The sequence below is a fragment of the Phyllobates terribilis genome, unplaced genomic scaffold (assembly GCF_046119375.1).
Source record: "Phyllobates terribilis strain yellow unplaced genomic scaffold, ASM4611937v1 Scaffold_2__4_contigs__length_985480577, whole genome shotgun sequence".
Lineage (NCBI taxonomy): Eukaryota > Metazoa > Chordata > Amphibia > Anura > Dendrobatidae > Phyllobates > Phyllobates terribilis.
Window position 1 is genome coordinate 148,230,274 of NW_027362762.1, and position 17,230 is coordinate 148,247,503.

At 42.2% G+C, this 17,230-nt stretch overlaps 1 protein-coding gene across 5 annotated transcripts in view; it reads right to left on the reverse strand.

Moving 5' to 3' along the window:
- MAP3K12 (mitogen-activated protein kinase kinase kinase 12) overlaps window positions 1–17,230 on the reverse strand; it is a 226,305-nt gene that overhangs the window by 41,883 nt on the left and 167,192 nt on the right. For all 5 annotated transcript variants that reach the window (XR_012270379.1, XM_073662959.1, XM_073662962.1 and 2 more), the window contains exon 6: window positions 2,187–2,345. Coding sequence is in view for 4 of the 5 variants with exons in the window: in XM_073662959.1 (XP_073519060.1) it covers window positions 2,187–2,345 (159 nt within the window). In the remaining variant the exon portion in view is untranslated. The remainder of the gene's footprint in view (window positions 1–2,186; window positions 2,346–17,230) is intronic.

Sequence of the window (17,230 nt, forward strand, 5' to 3'; positions counted from 1 at the left end):
GAATCTCGGTTGGCAGGTCATCCCGGAATCTCTGAGACCAAGAGACTGGTGGGTCGCAGTTTTTGGTGGCCTGGATGGCAGAAGGAAGTCATTAAGTGGGTGCGTCAATGTACTATATGTGCTAGATCTAAGTCCTCACATACTCCTGCTGCGGGGTTGCTTTGTCCTTTGGAGGTTCCCAGTGCTCCTTGGACACATTTGGCTATGGACTTTATAACTGACCTTCCCCCCTCTGAGGGTTTTACTGTCATCTGGGTGGTCGTGGACCGTTTTAGCAAGATGTGTCACTTGGTTCCCTTCGTCAAACTGCCCTGCGCTAAAACTCTCGCTAAGGCCTTTGTCAAGGAAATTGTCAGACTTCATGGCGTTCCTACTGACATTGTTTCTGATAGGGGTCCTCAGTTCGTGGCTCGTTTTTGGCGTGCCTTTTGTGACAGGTTGGGAGTTCATTTGTCGTTCTCGTCCGGATATCATCCTGAATCTAATGGCCAGACAGAAAGGAAAAACCAGGATGTTGAGCAGTTCTTGCGTTGTTTTGTGGCAGACAATCAAGAGGGGTGGTCTGAGTTTCTGCCACTTGCTGAATTTGCTCTGAACAATCATACATCTTCTTCTGCTGGTTGTTCGCCTTTTTTTTGTTGTTCTGGGAGACATCCGTCGTTTGCGTTGTTCTCCAAGTTGGGATCTGCCGTGCCTGAGGAGGAGAATTTTTCCGGTGATTTGGAGAGAGTTTGGACGGATGTGCGTGGTAATCTTCAGGAGGCCAACAGAAAATCTAAAGACTACTTTGATAGGAAACGACAAGAGGTTTTGTTCGCTGTTGGTGACATGGTTTGGTTGTCCTCTAGGAATCTGCGGTTGAGGATTCCTTCTAAGAAATTGGGTCCCTAGTTTGTAGGGCCCTTTAAGGTGCTTCAGGTTGTCAACCAATCTGCTGTTAGGTTGGAGGTTCCTACCTCCTGGAGAATTAATCTGGTATTTCATGTCTCTCTGTTAAAAAAAGCTGTTGTGTCGGATGGTGACGCCTCTGCCTCTGTTCCTCCGGTGGTGGAGGACGGGGAATATGAAATTTCTCGCATCCTTAACTCTAGACGGTATAGAGGTAGTTTGCAGTATCTGGTGGCCTGGAAAGGTTTCGGACCCGAGGATAACTCTTGGGTGAGGTCAGATGATGTTTCCGCGTCCAGACTTATCAGAGCGTTTCACAGGAGATTTCCTGATAAGCCTGGTCCTAGGGGATCCGGAGGATCCTCTTAGAAGGGGGGGTACTGTTAGAACCTTGCTCTTAGGTTTTTTCCTTTGCTGGTCACATGACCTTGTTGGCCTATTTAATCCTGCTCCGCCCTTCTGGCTTTGCTGGACTTCATTGTATAACTACTTTCTAGCTAGCCTGTGCTCTGTATCTAACTCTGTTAGTTTGCTTGGTCTACGGACCTCAGTGTTCTATATATTTTGTTTGTTTGTCTGTCTGCTACTATTTCTGTTAGGAGGTGTCCCATTTTCCTCCCAATCCTTAGTACTTGTAGGGATTCCTTCCCCACATCTATAGGTCTCCGTACAGACTAGCTGAGGACTTTAGCAGGTCTGATCGCAGGATCAGGTTCCCTGTTACATCGTAGGGATTCAGCTGAGTTCTATCGTAGGGACAGATTTCCTCTCTTTCCTTAGCTCTGGTAGCAGAACATAACAGTAACAACAGCGCAAAGTTCAGCAGCATCTTCCAAAAGTGATGAATATTATCAGGGACTCATATGTGCTCCTGAGGAAGATGAGTGAGTCGATACGTGGTGTATTGCACATGTTTGAACTTCAATAAAATTCATCCCTTTTTGAAGATGCTGCAGAACTTCTTGCTGTTCTTTTGAAATACATTGATTCTGTTTGGAACCTTAATTGTTAGATCATTGCATCAGGACACAAGGAGGCCACATGATGGCGCTATCTTGTCTTTTTGGTAGTAATTGTTATGAATGCAGAAAGCTTAATTAATACCCCTGAGTAACAATGAATGTCCTCGAGTATGGAAGAATGTGTTATCACATGGAATTGCTTCCCTACATAAGAAGATGATAGGTTCCTTCACAATATATAGAGGGAGCAATATTCATATGTTAGTTATAATCTCAGAAACATCATATTCTGTATTAATAATTAAATACTAGGATTTATTTATATCAAGCACTAACCAGCACTGGCGTAGCAGAAGCTTAAATCCATCAGGACAACTTGAAGGTACAGGAAGATGCAGACTATTGCTGCCGACACCCCAAATAATAGCTGACGAATCCACATCTTTGTAGGGTATCTCACCAGTCAGGAGTTCCCAAAGCACCACACCAAAAGACCTAAAGATAAAGCACAGAAACATGGTTTATCATTTATACCATACGTATCAATTATTAAGGAAGGCATGCTATTCAGTTTTATGAAATGTATGGCATTGGCCATCTCAATATCATATTGGTCGGTCGGGGTCTGACCTACACTACCACCAATCACATGAATGGGAGAAGGCTGCAGAGCCCACCCCAGCCATTACTGAATGCATGGTGCTCCGGTATATGCAGCAATGGAAGCACCGCTGCCCCTTCACACAGCTGATCGGCATGGCTGCCGAGAATTGGCCCCCTCTGATCTGATAGAATTGGGAAACCTCTGTCTTATAATACTAAAACTTCAAAGGGAAAATAGAGTGAAAATAATTCTCTAATGGCAACAATTAATGTAAGAAAATTATATTGGTGAAGTTATAGATGTCAAACAGCCACTGCAACATTATAGGCAAAAAAGCAAACATACTCCCTTCTAACGTTCCCCACATCAGCCAGACTCAGCCCCCCAGAAGAAGACATATGCATATGACGTAGATGGCTCACCCAGCATTAGCAGACTTTACGAGGACCTGGAACTTTCCGTAAAATTGACATTTTTTTACCTTTAGTAAATGCCGCTGTTCACCCCAATCTGGTGTTTTCCTTTTGCTCTTGCACCTCTCCATTACTGAGATATAGCCCCCTGTATATAAATCAAGTCTTTTCAAGCAAGTTGGTGTGGCCATGAACTATTGTATGAGGGAGTCCTCTTGAGGACAACGCCCAGTTGCCTAAGAAGACTAGATTTTGACACTGGGAAGACAGGGCTATATATTTTTTAAAGTAAAATAATTACATATTTAGGCAAGGCTTTATGGTTTCACTCCTCTAATTTCTCAGCTCAAGGGCTTGTGCAGACGACAGTATTATCAGCCCGAGTGAGATCCGACAAAACATCAGATCGCACTCGGACCAATGTTAGTCTATGGGGCCGTGTACATGTCAGACTTTTGACTCGGACAGAGACTGCCCAAGGGAAAAATCACTGCGTGTGCCAGTTTGATCCGGTATTCGGATCGCACTCGCCATTCAAGTTAGGGAGTGCGTTGAAATCACTGGACTGCACTCAGGTGACATCTGAGTGAAATCCAATTTCCGCACACTGACACAATGGAGAAGATGGAGAAATTTTGTTCTCCATCTTCTCACAGTGTGTTCTGATTGTGCTGACAATCTGATGAAACTGTGATCAGAGATTGATTAGAGTGTCATTTGCATAAGGCCACGTTCACACGTACATTTGTAAGCCAAAACCAGGAGTGGGTGATAAACACAGAAGTGGTGACGTGTTTCTATTCTACTTTTCCTCTGATTGTTTAACTCCTGGTTTTGGCTTACAAATACTGATGTAAAATACTGACCAAATACTGAACGTGTGAACGTGGCCTGATCGGCCCGATTCTCTCAGAAGAGACAATCTACAGCGGCCTGTACGAGCCTTAACTACAAAGAGCAGAAGAGCTGTTCTGTTGCGTCGTCTGTTGGGGTCACTGTGGGGTCTTACCTATCTAGCATTACGTATAAGTGCATAGGCTTTCTCCATTACTTGTGGTCTGTATTCCTCTCATGTTTTTTTCAAAACTCTCACCTGATTTTCATTTAAACTAAATAAAAATTGTAGGGTAACCTTTGGCCACATGTGTATAAAAAGTCATAAATATTATCGTGACTGAGCTGATGCCCTTTGATGTATTAAACTTCCAGTGTAAAACATCTCCGAGTGTTGCCAAAAAGACTAAAATACCATTCTAGAAATCATTTGTGTTCTAAGATGGCAGAAGTGACCAAGGCAGAATTTTCTCATCTAATTAGCACAGATAATTTTCACTTGATCTCTCCTTTACATATAAAGTACAAATATATGTGGAATATATTGTACATGTGTTTGAGCATTCTAAAAATAATAAGAAATAAAGATGTGATCATTGGGGCAGACATTTTTCTGAAATTGCGCTCTCGCCCCTGTATGTAAATCCAGTGTTTTTAGTCAAATGGGTGTGGTCATCAGCTCCTCTCTATGGGAATCTTTTTGAAGACCATGCCCAGTTGACTAAAGACTAGATTTATATACAGTGAAGAAATGGCATTATCTCAGGAATGGAGTGGCACAGGAACAAAAAAAAAGCAATGACAGATTTAGGAGAACATCAGCACTTACACTAGGTAAAACAATGATATATTTATGGCAAGAGACAACATTCCTTAAATGGAATCTGTCATCAGGTTTTTGCTACCCCATCTGAGAGCAGCATAATGTAGGGGCAGAGACCCTGATTCTAGCAAAATGACACTTACTGGGCTGCTTGCTTAAGTTTTGATGAAATCACTGTTTTATCTGTTGCAGATCTACCAGTTCTCTGAATGCTGAGCTCCGTATAACCCCACCCACACAAACTGATTGGCAGCTTTCTGTGTATACTGTGCATAGGCAGAAAGCTTCCAATCAGTGGTGGGGGGCAGGGTTATACAGACATCATGAATATGGAGGACTACACGGCAGCAGGTTTATTTTATCAAAACTACAACAAGAAGCCTAGTAAATGACACATCACTGGAATCATCAGAATCTCTATATTATGCTGCTCTCAGATTAGGCAGCAAAAACCTGGTGACAGATTCCCTTTAATAATGTAATCATAGAATGGTAAGGACAAATGGGAGATAGAAGCAAGAATTTTACAAATGTGATCAAATCTTGCTCATTCTTCATTGTGGCCTAACAGTATAATATTTTCTGTGCTGCTTGGCCTACAACAACATATTTTTATTTAAAAAAATTCTTTATATTTTTCTATACAGACCTACTGTATCCCCTTAGATGTATGATAGACAGCCACAGTAAATTCATTTGTTTATCCTTTGGAGAGACAGTGGTTTATTCTCTCTACATCTGTTATCGCTTGTTATACCTTGTAGGAGATAGTGGTTCAATAAGTCAAGGTTGTGAAATGGATTATCATTTATGATCTCACCAGAAGAGAAGCTACAGGGAAAATCCTGACTGAGGCTTTGAGTGACTTTGTGTGACATACAGCCCATTAGAGTAACAAAGGATATGCGCTCAATGCTTCTTCTCTCTGTGTGCGGGGTCAGTAGGACAGGTCTCCCAGGGACGGGGAAGATGCAGCTGCTTTATGGATTTATTACTTGCTTTTAGTGTTACCCATAACCTCTAACCTAAACGCAAGCAGAGATGTTAGGAAGCAACGATTCAATGTCTGGAAACCTTTCCTTATGTGTATAACAATGACCCCATGTGAGACACTGATGGACAAATGTCTATGTCATGAATGAAAGTTTCCTGCAAAATTGGTGATGGCACCAGTGTAGTAGGAGCCATGATTTTACGTGTTCATCTAGAGACATCACCACGTCATAGTTGGAGTCCTCCTAAAATGTATAAATTCCTCATGGTAGTCGAGTTAACCAAATTAATAATTCCATTATTATGTATTGCAGAAACAATAGATTCGATACTTTATACTAAATATGAGTACAAGCACAGATCTATACGCATTTTAGTGAAAAAACATAATAGTGCCTAGTATAGCTCTATAGATTAGAATACATTCATTAATTCTTCGCTGTTAACAGTAGTAAATTAAAACTTAAAATGGGTATGGATAGATTTGTAAAAAATGTAATTATTAAGATGCAGTACTACCTAAAAGCCTGTAGATGGAGCCATGTACTTTAGAGATAACAGCAGCTTCAGTACAGGCCATGATCATATTTTGAGAATCCAGATGGACTCACATACAGGAAACTAATAATAAGCACATATAATAGACATTACACTGGAGAATTTCAGAACAGGCAAAATTATTTCAAAAACCACATGTGAAAAAATACACCTTCTGCCTATACACACTATTTCCTACGGGATAAATAAAGTATATCTTATCTTATCTTATCTTACTATAATAGGGAAGAATATAGCCCAAAATGGCAGCACTAGAACATTACATAGTCATTAGGAGCAATTTATCCGACACCTAATATCCATTTTTAATGATGACTTTATTACAGCTGTGCTCTTGCACACAACTGATTTTCTCATACAAGTGCTATCCGTGGTTTTGACGGATCGCACTAACATATTCTCTGGGGTTGTGCACATGTCCGATTTTTGTTCTTCTACTTGGTCCACAGAAATAATCGGAGACATACAGTGGTGTGAAGAAGTGTCTGCCCCCTTCCTGATTTCTTATTCTTTTGCATGTTTGTCACACTTAAATGTTTCAGATCACAAAACAAATTAAAAAACATTAGAAAAAAAATAGCACAAGTAAACACAAAATGCAGTTTTTAAATGAATGTCTTTATTATTAAGGGAAGAAGAAATCCAAACCTACAGGGCTCTGTGTGAGAAAGTGATTGCCCCCATCCCCCCTTAAAACATAAATTAACTGAGGTTTATCACATCTTTGGGAATCTGACATGCACAGGCCTGATTACTGCCACACCTGTTTTCAATCAAGAAATCACTTAAATAGGACCTGCTTGACAAAGTGAAGTAGACCAAAAGATCCTCAAAAGCTAGACATCATGCTGCGATCCAAAGAAATTCAGGAACAAATGAGAAACAAAGTAATTAAGATCTATAAGTCTGGAAAAGGTTCTAAAGCCATTTCCAAAGCATGGGGACTCAATCAAACCACAGTGAGAACCATTATCCACAAATCGCGAATAAATGGAACAGTGGTGAACCTTCCCAGGAGTGGCCAGCCGATTAAAATCACTGCAAGAGTGCAGCGACGACTCATCCAAGAGGTCACAAAAGACTTCACAACAACATCCAAAAAACTGCAGGCCTCACTAGCCTCAATTAAGGTTCATGACTCCACCATAAGAAAGAGACTGTGCAACAAAAATGGCATGCATGCAGAGATCCAAGACAAAAAACACTGCTGAGCAAATAGAACAAAGGCTTGTCTCAGTTTTTCCAGAAAACATCTTTTGGGAGAACACTATGTGGACTGACGAGACAAAAGTTTAACTTTTTGGAAGGTGTATGTTCCATAACATCTGGTTTAGAAGTAACACAGCGTTTCAGAAAAGGAACATCATACCAACAGTAAAATATGGTGGTGGTAGTGTGATGGTTTGCGGCTGTTTTGCTTCTTCAGGTCCTGAAAGACTTGCTGTGGTAAATGGAACCATGAATTCTGTCTACCAAAAAATCCTGAAGGAGAATGACTGGCCATCTGTTAGTGACCTCAAACTGAAGTGCACTGGGGTTATGCAGCAGGAAAATGATCCAAAACACACCTGCAAGTCCACCTCTGACTGGCTTAAGAAAAGTCAAAGTCTTGACCTTAATTAGATTGAGATGCTGTGGAATGACCTTAAAAAGGCAGTTCATACTCGGAAACCCTAGAATGTGGCTGAATGACAACAGTTTTGCAAAGATGATTGGCCAAAATTCCTCCAGAGCATTGTAAAAGACTCATTGCCAGTTATAAATACTTGATTGCAGTTGTTCCAGCTAAGGGTGGCCCAACCAGTTATTAGGTTTAGGGGGCAATCACTTTTTCACACAGGGCCCTGTAGGTTTGGATTTCTTTTCCCTTAATAATAAATACCTTCATTTAAAAACTGCATTTTGTGGTTACTTGTGTTATCTTTGTCTTATATTTAAATTTGTTTTATGATCTGAAACATTTAAGTGTTACAAACATGCAAAAGAATAAGAAATCAGGAAGAGGTCAAACACTTTTTCACACCACTGTATCCAATTGTGATCCGAGTGTCAGATCAAATTTGTCAATGCAAGTCTATGGGTCTGTGAAAAAAACTGGACCGCACTCAGATGACTTCCGATTTTCATGGACTGACAGAATGGAGAAACCTTTTTTTTTTCTCTTCACGTCCGAGAAAAAACGATGCTACTCTGATTAGTCTGATCAGAATAATCGGATCGTTTTTCTCAGATGTGTAGAAAGCAGTCGTGTGACCCAACCCTTAGCCTAAGTTCACACAACAATATTTTCAGTACCAGTGCAGCCCTTGAAAAGCTTGACAGCAGTAGGACCAATGTTATTCACTAGGGCTGTCCAGATAACCTTTTTTTCATTCAGACTGAGTAAGTGAAAAAAATCACAACATGCACTATTCCCTTCTGCATTCTGTGAAACTGAACTAATTCATGTCTATGGGTACGCATGAAAAATAGAATTCCATACAGATCATGATCTGATTTTTATGGACACATTGCAGTTCTTTAACATAGAAAACTGTTGTATAAAAACAAATGACATATGGATGACAATACAAATAACTAAAATCGTTTGTTTTTTTCTAGATAAAAATCAGACAACTGTTGTATACGCTCATGTAAACGTAGTCATAGGGTGGTGTCTGTAAGATTGGGTTCATGCAAGCATATGTAAAATCCTCTAATTGTCATCCAACTTTTTTGCACACGCTGATATGTCAATCACGCTGCCGTGGGCGTGATACTAGTGACCTGCAGGGAAGTGTGACAGCGCTCCCGGACTAGTTTGGGTTGAAGGGAGCCAAGATTGAACAGTATTTTTCACACACACTGCACTTACAATTAGTTGTAATAAAAGCATCCTTAAAAATATTATAAGCCTGGTAAAACGCTGATAATACATTATAGGGGTAAATTTACTTGACAGGATCCCTTTAAAGGGAATCTGTCAGCAGGTTTTTGATATGTAATCTGAAGACAGCATGATGTACGGGTTAAAACACTGAATTCAGGGATGTGTCACTTTTCAGGCTGTGTGCTGTTGTTTACTTACAATTAATGTTTTATCACCAGGAGATTATCACTGCTGGACTACAGCACCAGTAAGCACTGGTCTAACCATGCCACTCTTCTGATAAGCATCTCACTGTCAATAGACAATGTACATGGAGAGCCTGGTGCCTCAACTGCTGCACCCAGTAAACAAAATGATAGTGCTCTCAGATGGGGTAGCCTTTAAACAAGGCAAGCTCAAAATTGCATATTCAACTAATTTAATGTGCGCAAGGGTGTGGCTGAGATAACGGGTTCAGATGTAACAGATGAATTGGAAATGGGAGACCTTTGTGTCTGGGGGACCAAAATACCTCTCTGATGCATAAGGAGATATAACTGGCACATGGTAGGCGGAGGGGAGGATACACTTCGAAATATTTGCATGCGAGAGAGTACAGTCCTGATTCTGCACTCCTGTGGATTGAACCTCAAAAGGGTGGATGTTTATGCAAAGTCTGTCCAGTTTCTGGCAGTCTTGGTATGGTGCTTAAAGGGAATCTACCATCAAGTTTTTGGTACTCCATCTGAGAGCAGTGTAAGGAGGTGGACATACTGTCCACACCCCTTGAAGAATCTGTGTTGATATAATGCATTGTTTTGCACATTTACTGTTCTGCATTGTAATGTGATGAAGCGGTGTTCTGCCCAGCAAACGTTAGTGAGTAGGTACCGACAGAGTTAATAGTTGGAACTAGCCCAGTATGGGAGGGGCTATGTGAAAAGACAGGGGAAGACTTCCGGGTAGAAGAGGAGATTGGGCCCAGCTTGCAGCAGACCTCAGGTCTGGCTAGTTAGCAGGACTGCATGTAGCGGGTGTCCCTGTGGCAAGTGGAAAACGAGTGAGGCAGATAGTAAGACTCTGCAGAGAATAGACAACTGAAAGAGAAAGGGAGCAGCAATCCAGTGTCAGAACAGAGATAGAGAGGGAGAAGGAAGAAGTAACGAAGAAAAACAGAGTGACTCCAGAATTGAAGAAAATGTATGTGGTGATATCCCATGTTACTTAAGAAACATCCATGAAGATGTATACTGTCACAGGTGTGTCAGAGGTGACAGACAGTCTCCCTGCAGTTGGTTGCAGGAGATCTCTACGTTTGGCATTACAGACATCTTCTTAGAGGCTGACTGTCTCTAGGACCCAGCGGCTACCTCCCTCTGGCTAATTAACACCCTTCCTGGGTGTATAAATACCTGCTGTGTTTCAGAGGGAGTTGCCGGCGATATTCATTACTACTTGTGAAGGCTTTAGCAGAGCAGTACTTCGTCCTCTCTGGAGCTTGAGGACGTGTGCGCATTTGTTGGGATTCATCTAAAGCTAAGCTAATTCCCCTGTTTGTCCACCCTTGTTGTCTTTAGTGTTTAGTGGAGATCAACTAGTGCTCATCTCCTCCCTTCCCTAGCCATACATCAGGGAAAGACAGGGTGAGGCACGCATGCGGCGATTGGTGAGTACCCCAGAAGAAGGCAGCGGAAGCCGAAACGTACGTAGGGTATCTGACATCCCCTGGCCCACAGCAGGTATAGTGTGCACTATTGATCTGTGTATGTTGTCCCCTTTATTAGGTGCTGTTTTTGTGCTCTCACATGTATAGTATTGTGGCCCATTTTAAAGGGGCCTAACAAGGTTGTGAGCCACTGTGGGGACAATATGGGTTACTTATGGTAATTTTGGCAAAGTTATACTCCCATATGTATAGCATTAGGGCCTAAGTTCAATGGGCTTTCATTATATTGTGAGTTACTGCTGGGATAATATGGGGTATTTATGGTTATATGGGTCATGGTGCCATTTGGTGGTTTCTCTTATTTTTTAACTGTGTGTTGTTCTTAAGTAACTTTTTCAATAAAGATGAAGTGCATTAATTTACTGCAGTTTTTGTGGCGATATTTTCACATTATTAGAGAGGGTTCGTACATACACGCATTTTTTCATATGATCTTGTTATATATGTGTATTGAACTTTTGAACTATCCATGTGGATTCCAGGCATTTGTGGTTATTCCTGTATGTAGATTCAAATATGCTGTGTGATTGGATGTGTTTACTAATTAACACCCTTCCTGTCTGTATAAATACCTGCTGTGTTTCAGAGGGAGTTGCCGGCGATATTCATTACTACTTGTGATGGCTTTAGCAGAGCAGTACTTCGTCCTCTCTGGAACTTGAGAATATGTGCGCATTTGTCGGGATTCGTCTAAAGCAAAGCTAATTTCCCTGTTTGTCCCCCCTTGTTGTCTTTAGTGTTTAGTGGAGATCAACTAGTGCTTATCTCTTCCCTTCCCTAGCTTTAGCCATACGCCAGGGAAAGACAGGGCGAGGCACGCGTGCAGCGATTGGTGAAGAGCCAATACAGGGACGTTAGGGGAGACAGGGTGACGCTAGATCAACTTAGGAGGTCTCCACTTTTCCCCTTTCCCTAGAGTCTGGGCTCCCTTCCCCTCTTCCCTTTGTGTTGCACTAAGTCTCTCCCACACCTTGCGTGACATATACCTAGTATCTGCTGTACATAGTTCCTGCTAAGTTATTCATCAGTAAAAAGAAGTTTATTTTTGAACTGTGGTCTCCCTCAATTAACTCCGTAACACCTGGTACTGGCCAGCTAAGTACAATGGCACCATGCGGTCTGCAGAGGTGAATCGCCGAGATAGCCAAAGTCCACACTCCCAGTCAGGATCCCCATTTTCATGTAGCGTGCCGGGCATGGAAGACGAGTACCTCGCCCACGGCTACCACCCATGTTACAGCAGCATAAGGTAGAGACGAGATCCCGATTGCACTGATGTGTCACTTAATGGGCTGCTAGATGCAGTTTTGATAAAATCCCTGTTTTATCTGCCCCAGATCTATCAGTTCTCTGAATGCAGAGCTCTGTATAACACCACACAACTGATTGACAGCTTTCTGCGTACACTGTGCATAGGCAGAAAGCTGCCAATCAGATGTGGGGGTGGGGTTATACAAAGCACACAAATAAGTAGGACTACATGGCAGCAGGTTAACTAGTCCTCTAGTGATAATCTCCTGTTGATATAACAAGAGATTTTATTGAAACTACAGAAAGCGGCCCAGTAAGTGACACATCGCTGGAATCAGGATCTCGGCCCTTACATTATGCTGCTTTAGGATTACGATTGCAAAGGGTTCTTCTTGCCAGGAACATAGCGCGTCATAGCGCATGCGCATTGAAGCTGTGTAGTTCACAGCTGCACTGCGCATGCGCTATGACATGCTATGTTCCCCGCACCTGCGCAGTGAAGCTGGTAATCACACTGCCTCAATGCGCAGGCGGTTGAACATATACAAGTGCGCCTGCGCCCCACAATACCAGCGCTTGCCGGGAGCAGGATTCAAATACATGGGCGGCGCCAGCAGTGAGTGAATGCTGCGCCTGCCCATGACTGAATATGGCAAGCACGCCCCTATGACTGAACGAGCAGGTAGGATCTAAGTATATTAAACGTTATAAAATCATTATAGCTGCACCAATTTTCATGAAAACAGCTTGTTAGTGATGTACATTGCATCACTAACATCGCTATGGGGCAGTCTAAAGGGCAGCTAGGACGTGACAGGTTCCCTTTAAGCAGCATACAAAATAAGAAGATTCTGTTGTTAAATGGGTTTTACAGGATTAGACAAGGGTCTACTATTGGCCAAAAACAACATATTACCTATTCAAAGGTTGTGTGAGATTTTTGGACTGTGTTCACATTAATGAAGATGACCTGAAATATCAGACACAACCCATAGACAGGTGTGTGCTTGACTTAATATCTTTGGATTTTAGGTGATTAGACAATTTATAATAAAACCTAGAAACTCCCTTTAAATTGAGCATGTAATTGATCAAGTCAGGAGGCCTACGGTCGGACCGGGTACTGCAGTCTGAGCATAATACAGACATGTGAGTTCAGCCTAACAATATCATGTTCACACTGTGGGGCCGATTCATTAAGCTGCTTACAGCAGAAATCTGGCGAACACACCTTAAGAACTCGCAATATTTTTGGACTTATTGCGCAAAAATATTGCGGCTTTTGGTGTTTATTCACCAGTTCCTGCCAACTACGCCAATATGCATGGGCAGGACGGGGTGTGGTCATGTCCGCCCATCAAATTCTAAGTTACACCACTACAGAAATGTACACCGACCCTCCGACGCACGCTGAGTGTCTGATGCACCTGATTAGATCCATGCAATGCACGCCGTTTAATGAATCAGGTCAGTGTACTCCAAGAAGCGCTGCACTAATCTTAATGAATCACTCGTTGTGTTTTCTTCCTCCATTTTTTGAGTGGAATTTGCTAGAAAAAGAGCTGAAAAAAAAAAACAGTCAAGAAAATTAACCTATTCATTTTTATGTCAAAACGACTTGCTGTTCGCATGTTTATGCCTTTGAGCTTCTTTTAAAAGCTTCAGGCTTTCAAAGACATTAAGCATTTAAAAGAAGTGACAAGTACATTCTTCTACCATTTTCCACCAAGATGCTCAATAATTACACTACTAGTTAATGGGAAGGTTAAGAATACACCCAGAAGAACCCAGTGCATCTTTTTGAGCGTTTTGTCAGCTTTATTCATCTTCATTAGTAAATAAGATTTATAAAAACATCCAGAAAAAGCCAGTAAAAAGACACCCAAAACCGCTGAAAAAAAAGCTCCAAAAAACTCTGAAAGAAATATTAAAATAGCGATTAGGAAACAAAAAAAAATGCTAGAAAAGCGTCTTCTGCTTGAAAAATGGATGTTTGTGATCGCTGGAGAAAGGCACAGTGTTAACATACCTTTAGGCTACTTTCAAGCACAGGTTTCTTTTTTTTATTTTTATGATATTCATGTTTTTTACAAGTATTTTTTGCGGCTTTTTTTTATACATACTGTACATGCATTGTTAAATGCAGATTCCTTTCTAAACTTATAGGAAAATGCATGAAAAAAAAACAACTGTTAGAGCATGTTGATTCTGGGAAAATGAAACTCGGGACCCCAAAAAGTGCACCAAAATGCACTAATCTTTTCAGTATTTGTAATAACTAATATTGTTTTAAGATTTATATAGTTTTTGTCACTATTTTTACTTGAAATCAATACACCCTGATGCTGATTTTATGTGCCAATTTTTTTTCACATATGTGAAAAATATTCCCTTTTTTGTTTTCAATGTTCTAGTTCCATTTTTGGTCCATGTGTCACTTACAAGGAGAGTGTCATCTGTTTTTATTGTGTGCAAAAAAAAAGAACTACACAATACTCGAATAGTGATGAGCGAGCACTAAATTGCTCGGGTACTCGTTGCTCAGGTCGAGCAAATTGGAATACTCGGGTGCTCGACCCGAGCAACGAGCCCAATGTAAGTCTATGGGAAACTCGAGCATTTTTCAGACGACTCCCCCCAGCGGTCTGCAGAGGGCCTAAAAATTGCCCAAATCGATGGGAACAGTGCTCAAATGACATGGGGACAGCATGGGGAAGACCCCTGGAAGATTTCTGACTCCCAGATCACTGCAGTCAACAACGTTGTCAGAGTATTACTCCACTTTTACGGACTCACAATAAAACATACAAAAACAAAACCAAAATGGATTTTCCTGGGAAAAGGAAGCATTGCATGGCGAATAAGCCTCCTTACCCTGACTTGCCAGAGCTGGTGTGTCACTCTCCATAAGGAGAAACGCTAACCTTAAACCTCAGTCCAGAGCCTCTCACTTAGCCAAATCAGTTCTCATACTTTGGACTGACGAGGGCCAACAGCCCGAAACACCATGTCTGCAAGTTGAGATTCTGATTTGGCTTTTATCCTAAGTCATATTGCACGACTCGTTAAAGGGTATATTGTGACTTGTAGGATTGCTACTTCCAATAGGTGGCGCTATAGAGTACAAGTCCTCTTTTTCTCTGAAGAGGCAATTTGCATATTAAATTTCCCAGAGGAGCATTGCACGGCGAATAAGCCTCCTTACCTTGACGTGCCAGAGCTGGTGTGTCACTCTCCATAAGGAGAAACGCTACCCCTTAGACCTCAGTCCAGAGCCTCTCACCTAGCCAAATCAGTTCTGATACTTTGCACTGACGAGGGCCAACAACCCGAAACACCATGTCTGCAAATTGAGATTCTGATTTGGCTTTTATCCTAAGTCATATTGCACGACTCATTAAAGGGATGATTGTGACTTGTAGGATTGCTACTTCCAATAGGTGGCGCTATAGAGTACAAGTCCTCTTTTTCTCTGAAGAGGCAATTTGCCTGGGAAATATATTAAGAAACATTCTTTCCAGGGTAATGACTTGTACATAAGGCAAAATAAATAACCAAAACCAAAAATACTCCTCCACACCTTGGGCTATGTTCACACGTAGCGTTTTTGATGCGTTTTTTCACTTTTGCATTGCTTTCAACCGTGACAAATGCATTCACTGGGAAATGTCATTTTAAAATTTTACAACCTTATCTGGTCATGTGGTGTGTGACACATCATCAGACACATGCATACAGTGCTGAAAAGACATGGGAACAGCATGGGGAAGACCTCTGGCAGCATCTCTGACTCCCAGGTCACTGCCTAAAAGTGTGCGCATCATAAGTGATCCTTGGCGCATGCGAAGATGCCTCCCACCATGCACCTGTCGTTGCAGACTAACAACAATCACCGTCTACGTCCTTGTCCCAGTGCAGCGTTCAGTTGTCCCTACCCCATTCCATGGAATGCAAGCGCAAGTATGCAGCCAGCCACCCACCCACCCACAGGCTGTAATACTTTACTGCCAATTTTTTGACAGCTGCTTGCACTTGAAATGTGGCCTTTTAGGCTCGTGGAGGCGGAAGCTTTTCATAACCTCATGCCGGCAGCGGCCGGGTGTCCATACTCGGTCCAGCTGCCACTGTTTCTCCCGGTGTCGTCTCCGCCTTCCACAAGCACGGGTCCCACAAGATAACCAGTGCCCTCCCCAGTGTACTTACTGGGAAGGACCGCCTAACCACAAACACGTAGACAGGTGAATGTGGCCAGGGACGGTACGGAGCCAGTCCACAGCTTTTTTTGCCGAGTTGTATTTCACCACAGCCATATTCTTTAGCTTGGTGAAAGGACTTGGGAAACCATATCTACCCAGCTGTCATTTCTCCCAGGAAGTCCTCTAAAGCTGCTTTCACTTGAAATATGGCCTTTTAGGCTCATAGAGGCAGAAGCTTTTCATAACCTCATGCCGGCGGCAGCCGGGTATCCATACTCGGTCCCCAGTCGCCATTATTTTTCCCGGTATTGTCTTCGCCTTCCACAAGCACGGGTCCCACAACATTACCCATGCCCTCTCCAGTGCACTTACTGGGAAGGACCGCCTACCCACAAACACGTGGACAGGTGAATGTGGTCAGGGACGGTATGGAGCCAGTCCACAGCTTTTTTTTGAGGAGAGTTAGCTCGGTGAAAGGACTGGCATAGAGGGAAACCGTATCTTCTCTGGGTGACATTTCTCCGTCACCAGGTTCCGCCCATTGTCACACACGACCATGCCTGGCTGTATGTTCAGCGGTGAGAGCCACAGATCAGGCTGCTGTGTTACAGCTTTCAACAACTCTGCAGCGCTGGGCCGTTTGTCAATTAAGCATTAAGCATGTTATCTTTAGCACAGCCTGCTGCCACTTGGCCAAGGCAGTGCTGCAGTGCTGTCAGCTTGTGACTGATGTGGTCATTTCAGAGATGGAGGAGGAGGTGCAGGAGCTGAACAATGTGATTACATTGAGGTTAAATTGGTGACGCTGTTTTTTATACTAAAGAAAGATCCTATTGTTTTGATTTTTTTACGTTATTTTTTAATATAAATGCATTCACCGGAAAATGTAATTTTAACATTTTACAACCTTATCTGGCAATGTGGTGTGTGACACTTCATCAGACACATCCTGTTTTATTTATGATGGAGGGACTCTGAAAGTCATAAAGCCTATTTTTATAGGGCCATCAGACGGCCCTTACTATTCTTAAAAGGCCAGCAGTCGGCCCTCGCTATTGTTAGAGAGCCATCAGCCGGCTATGCTTTGTTGCTCCCATTATTAACAAGTGGGTTTCTTATACTGTTATTGCGTAT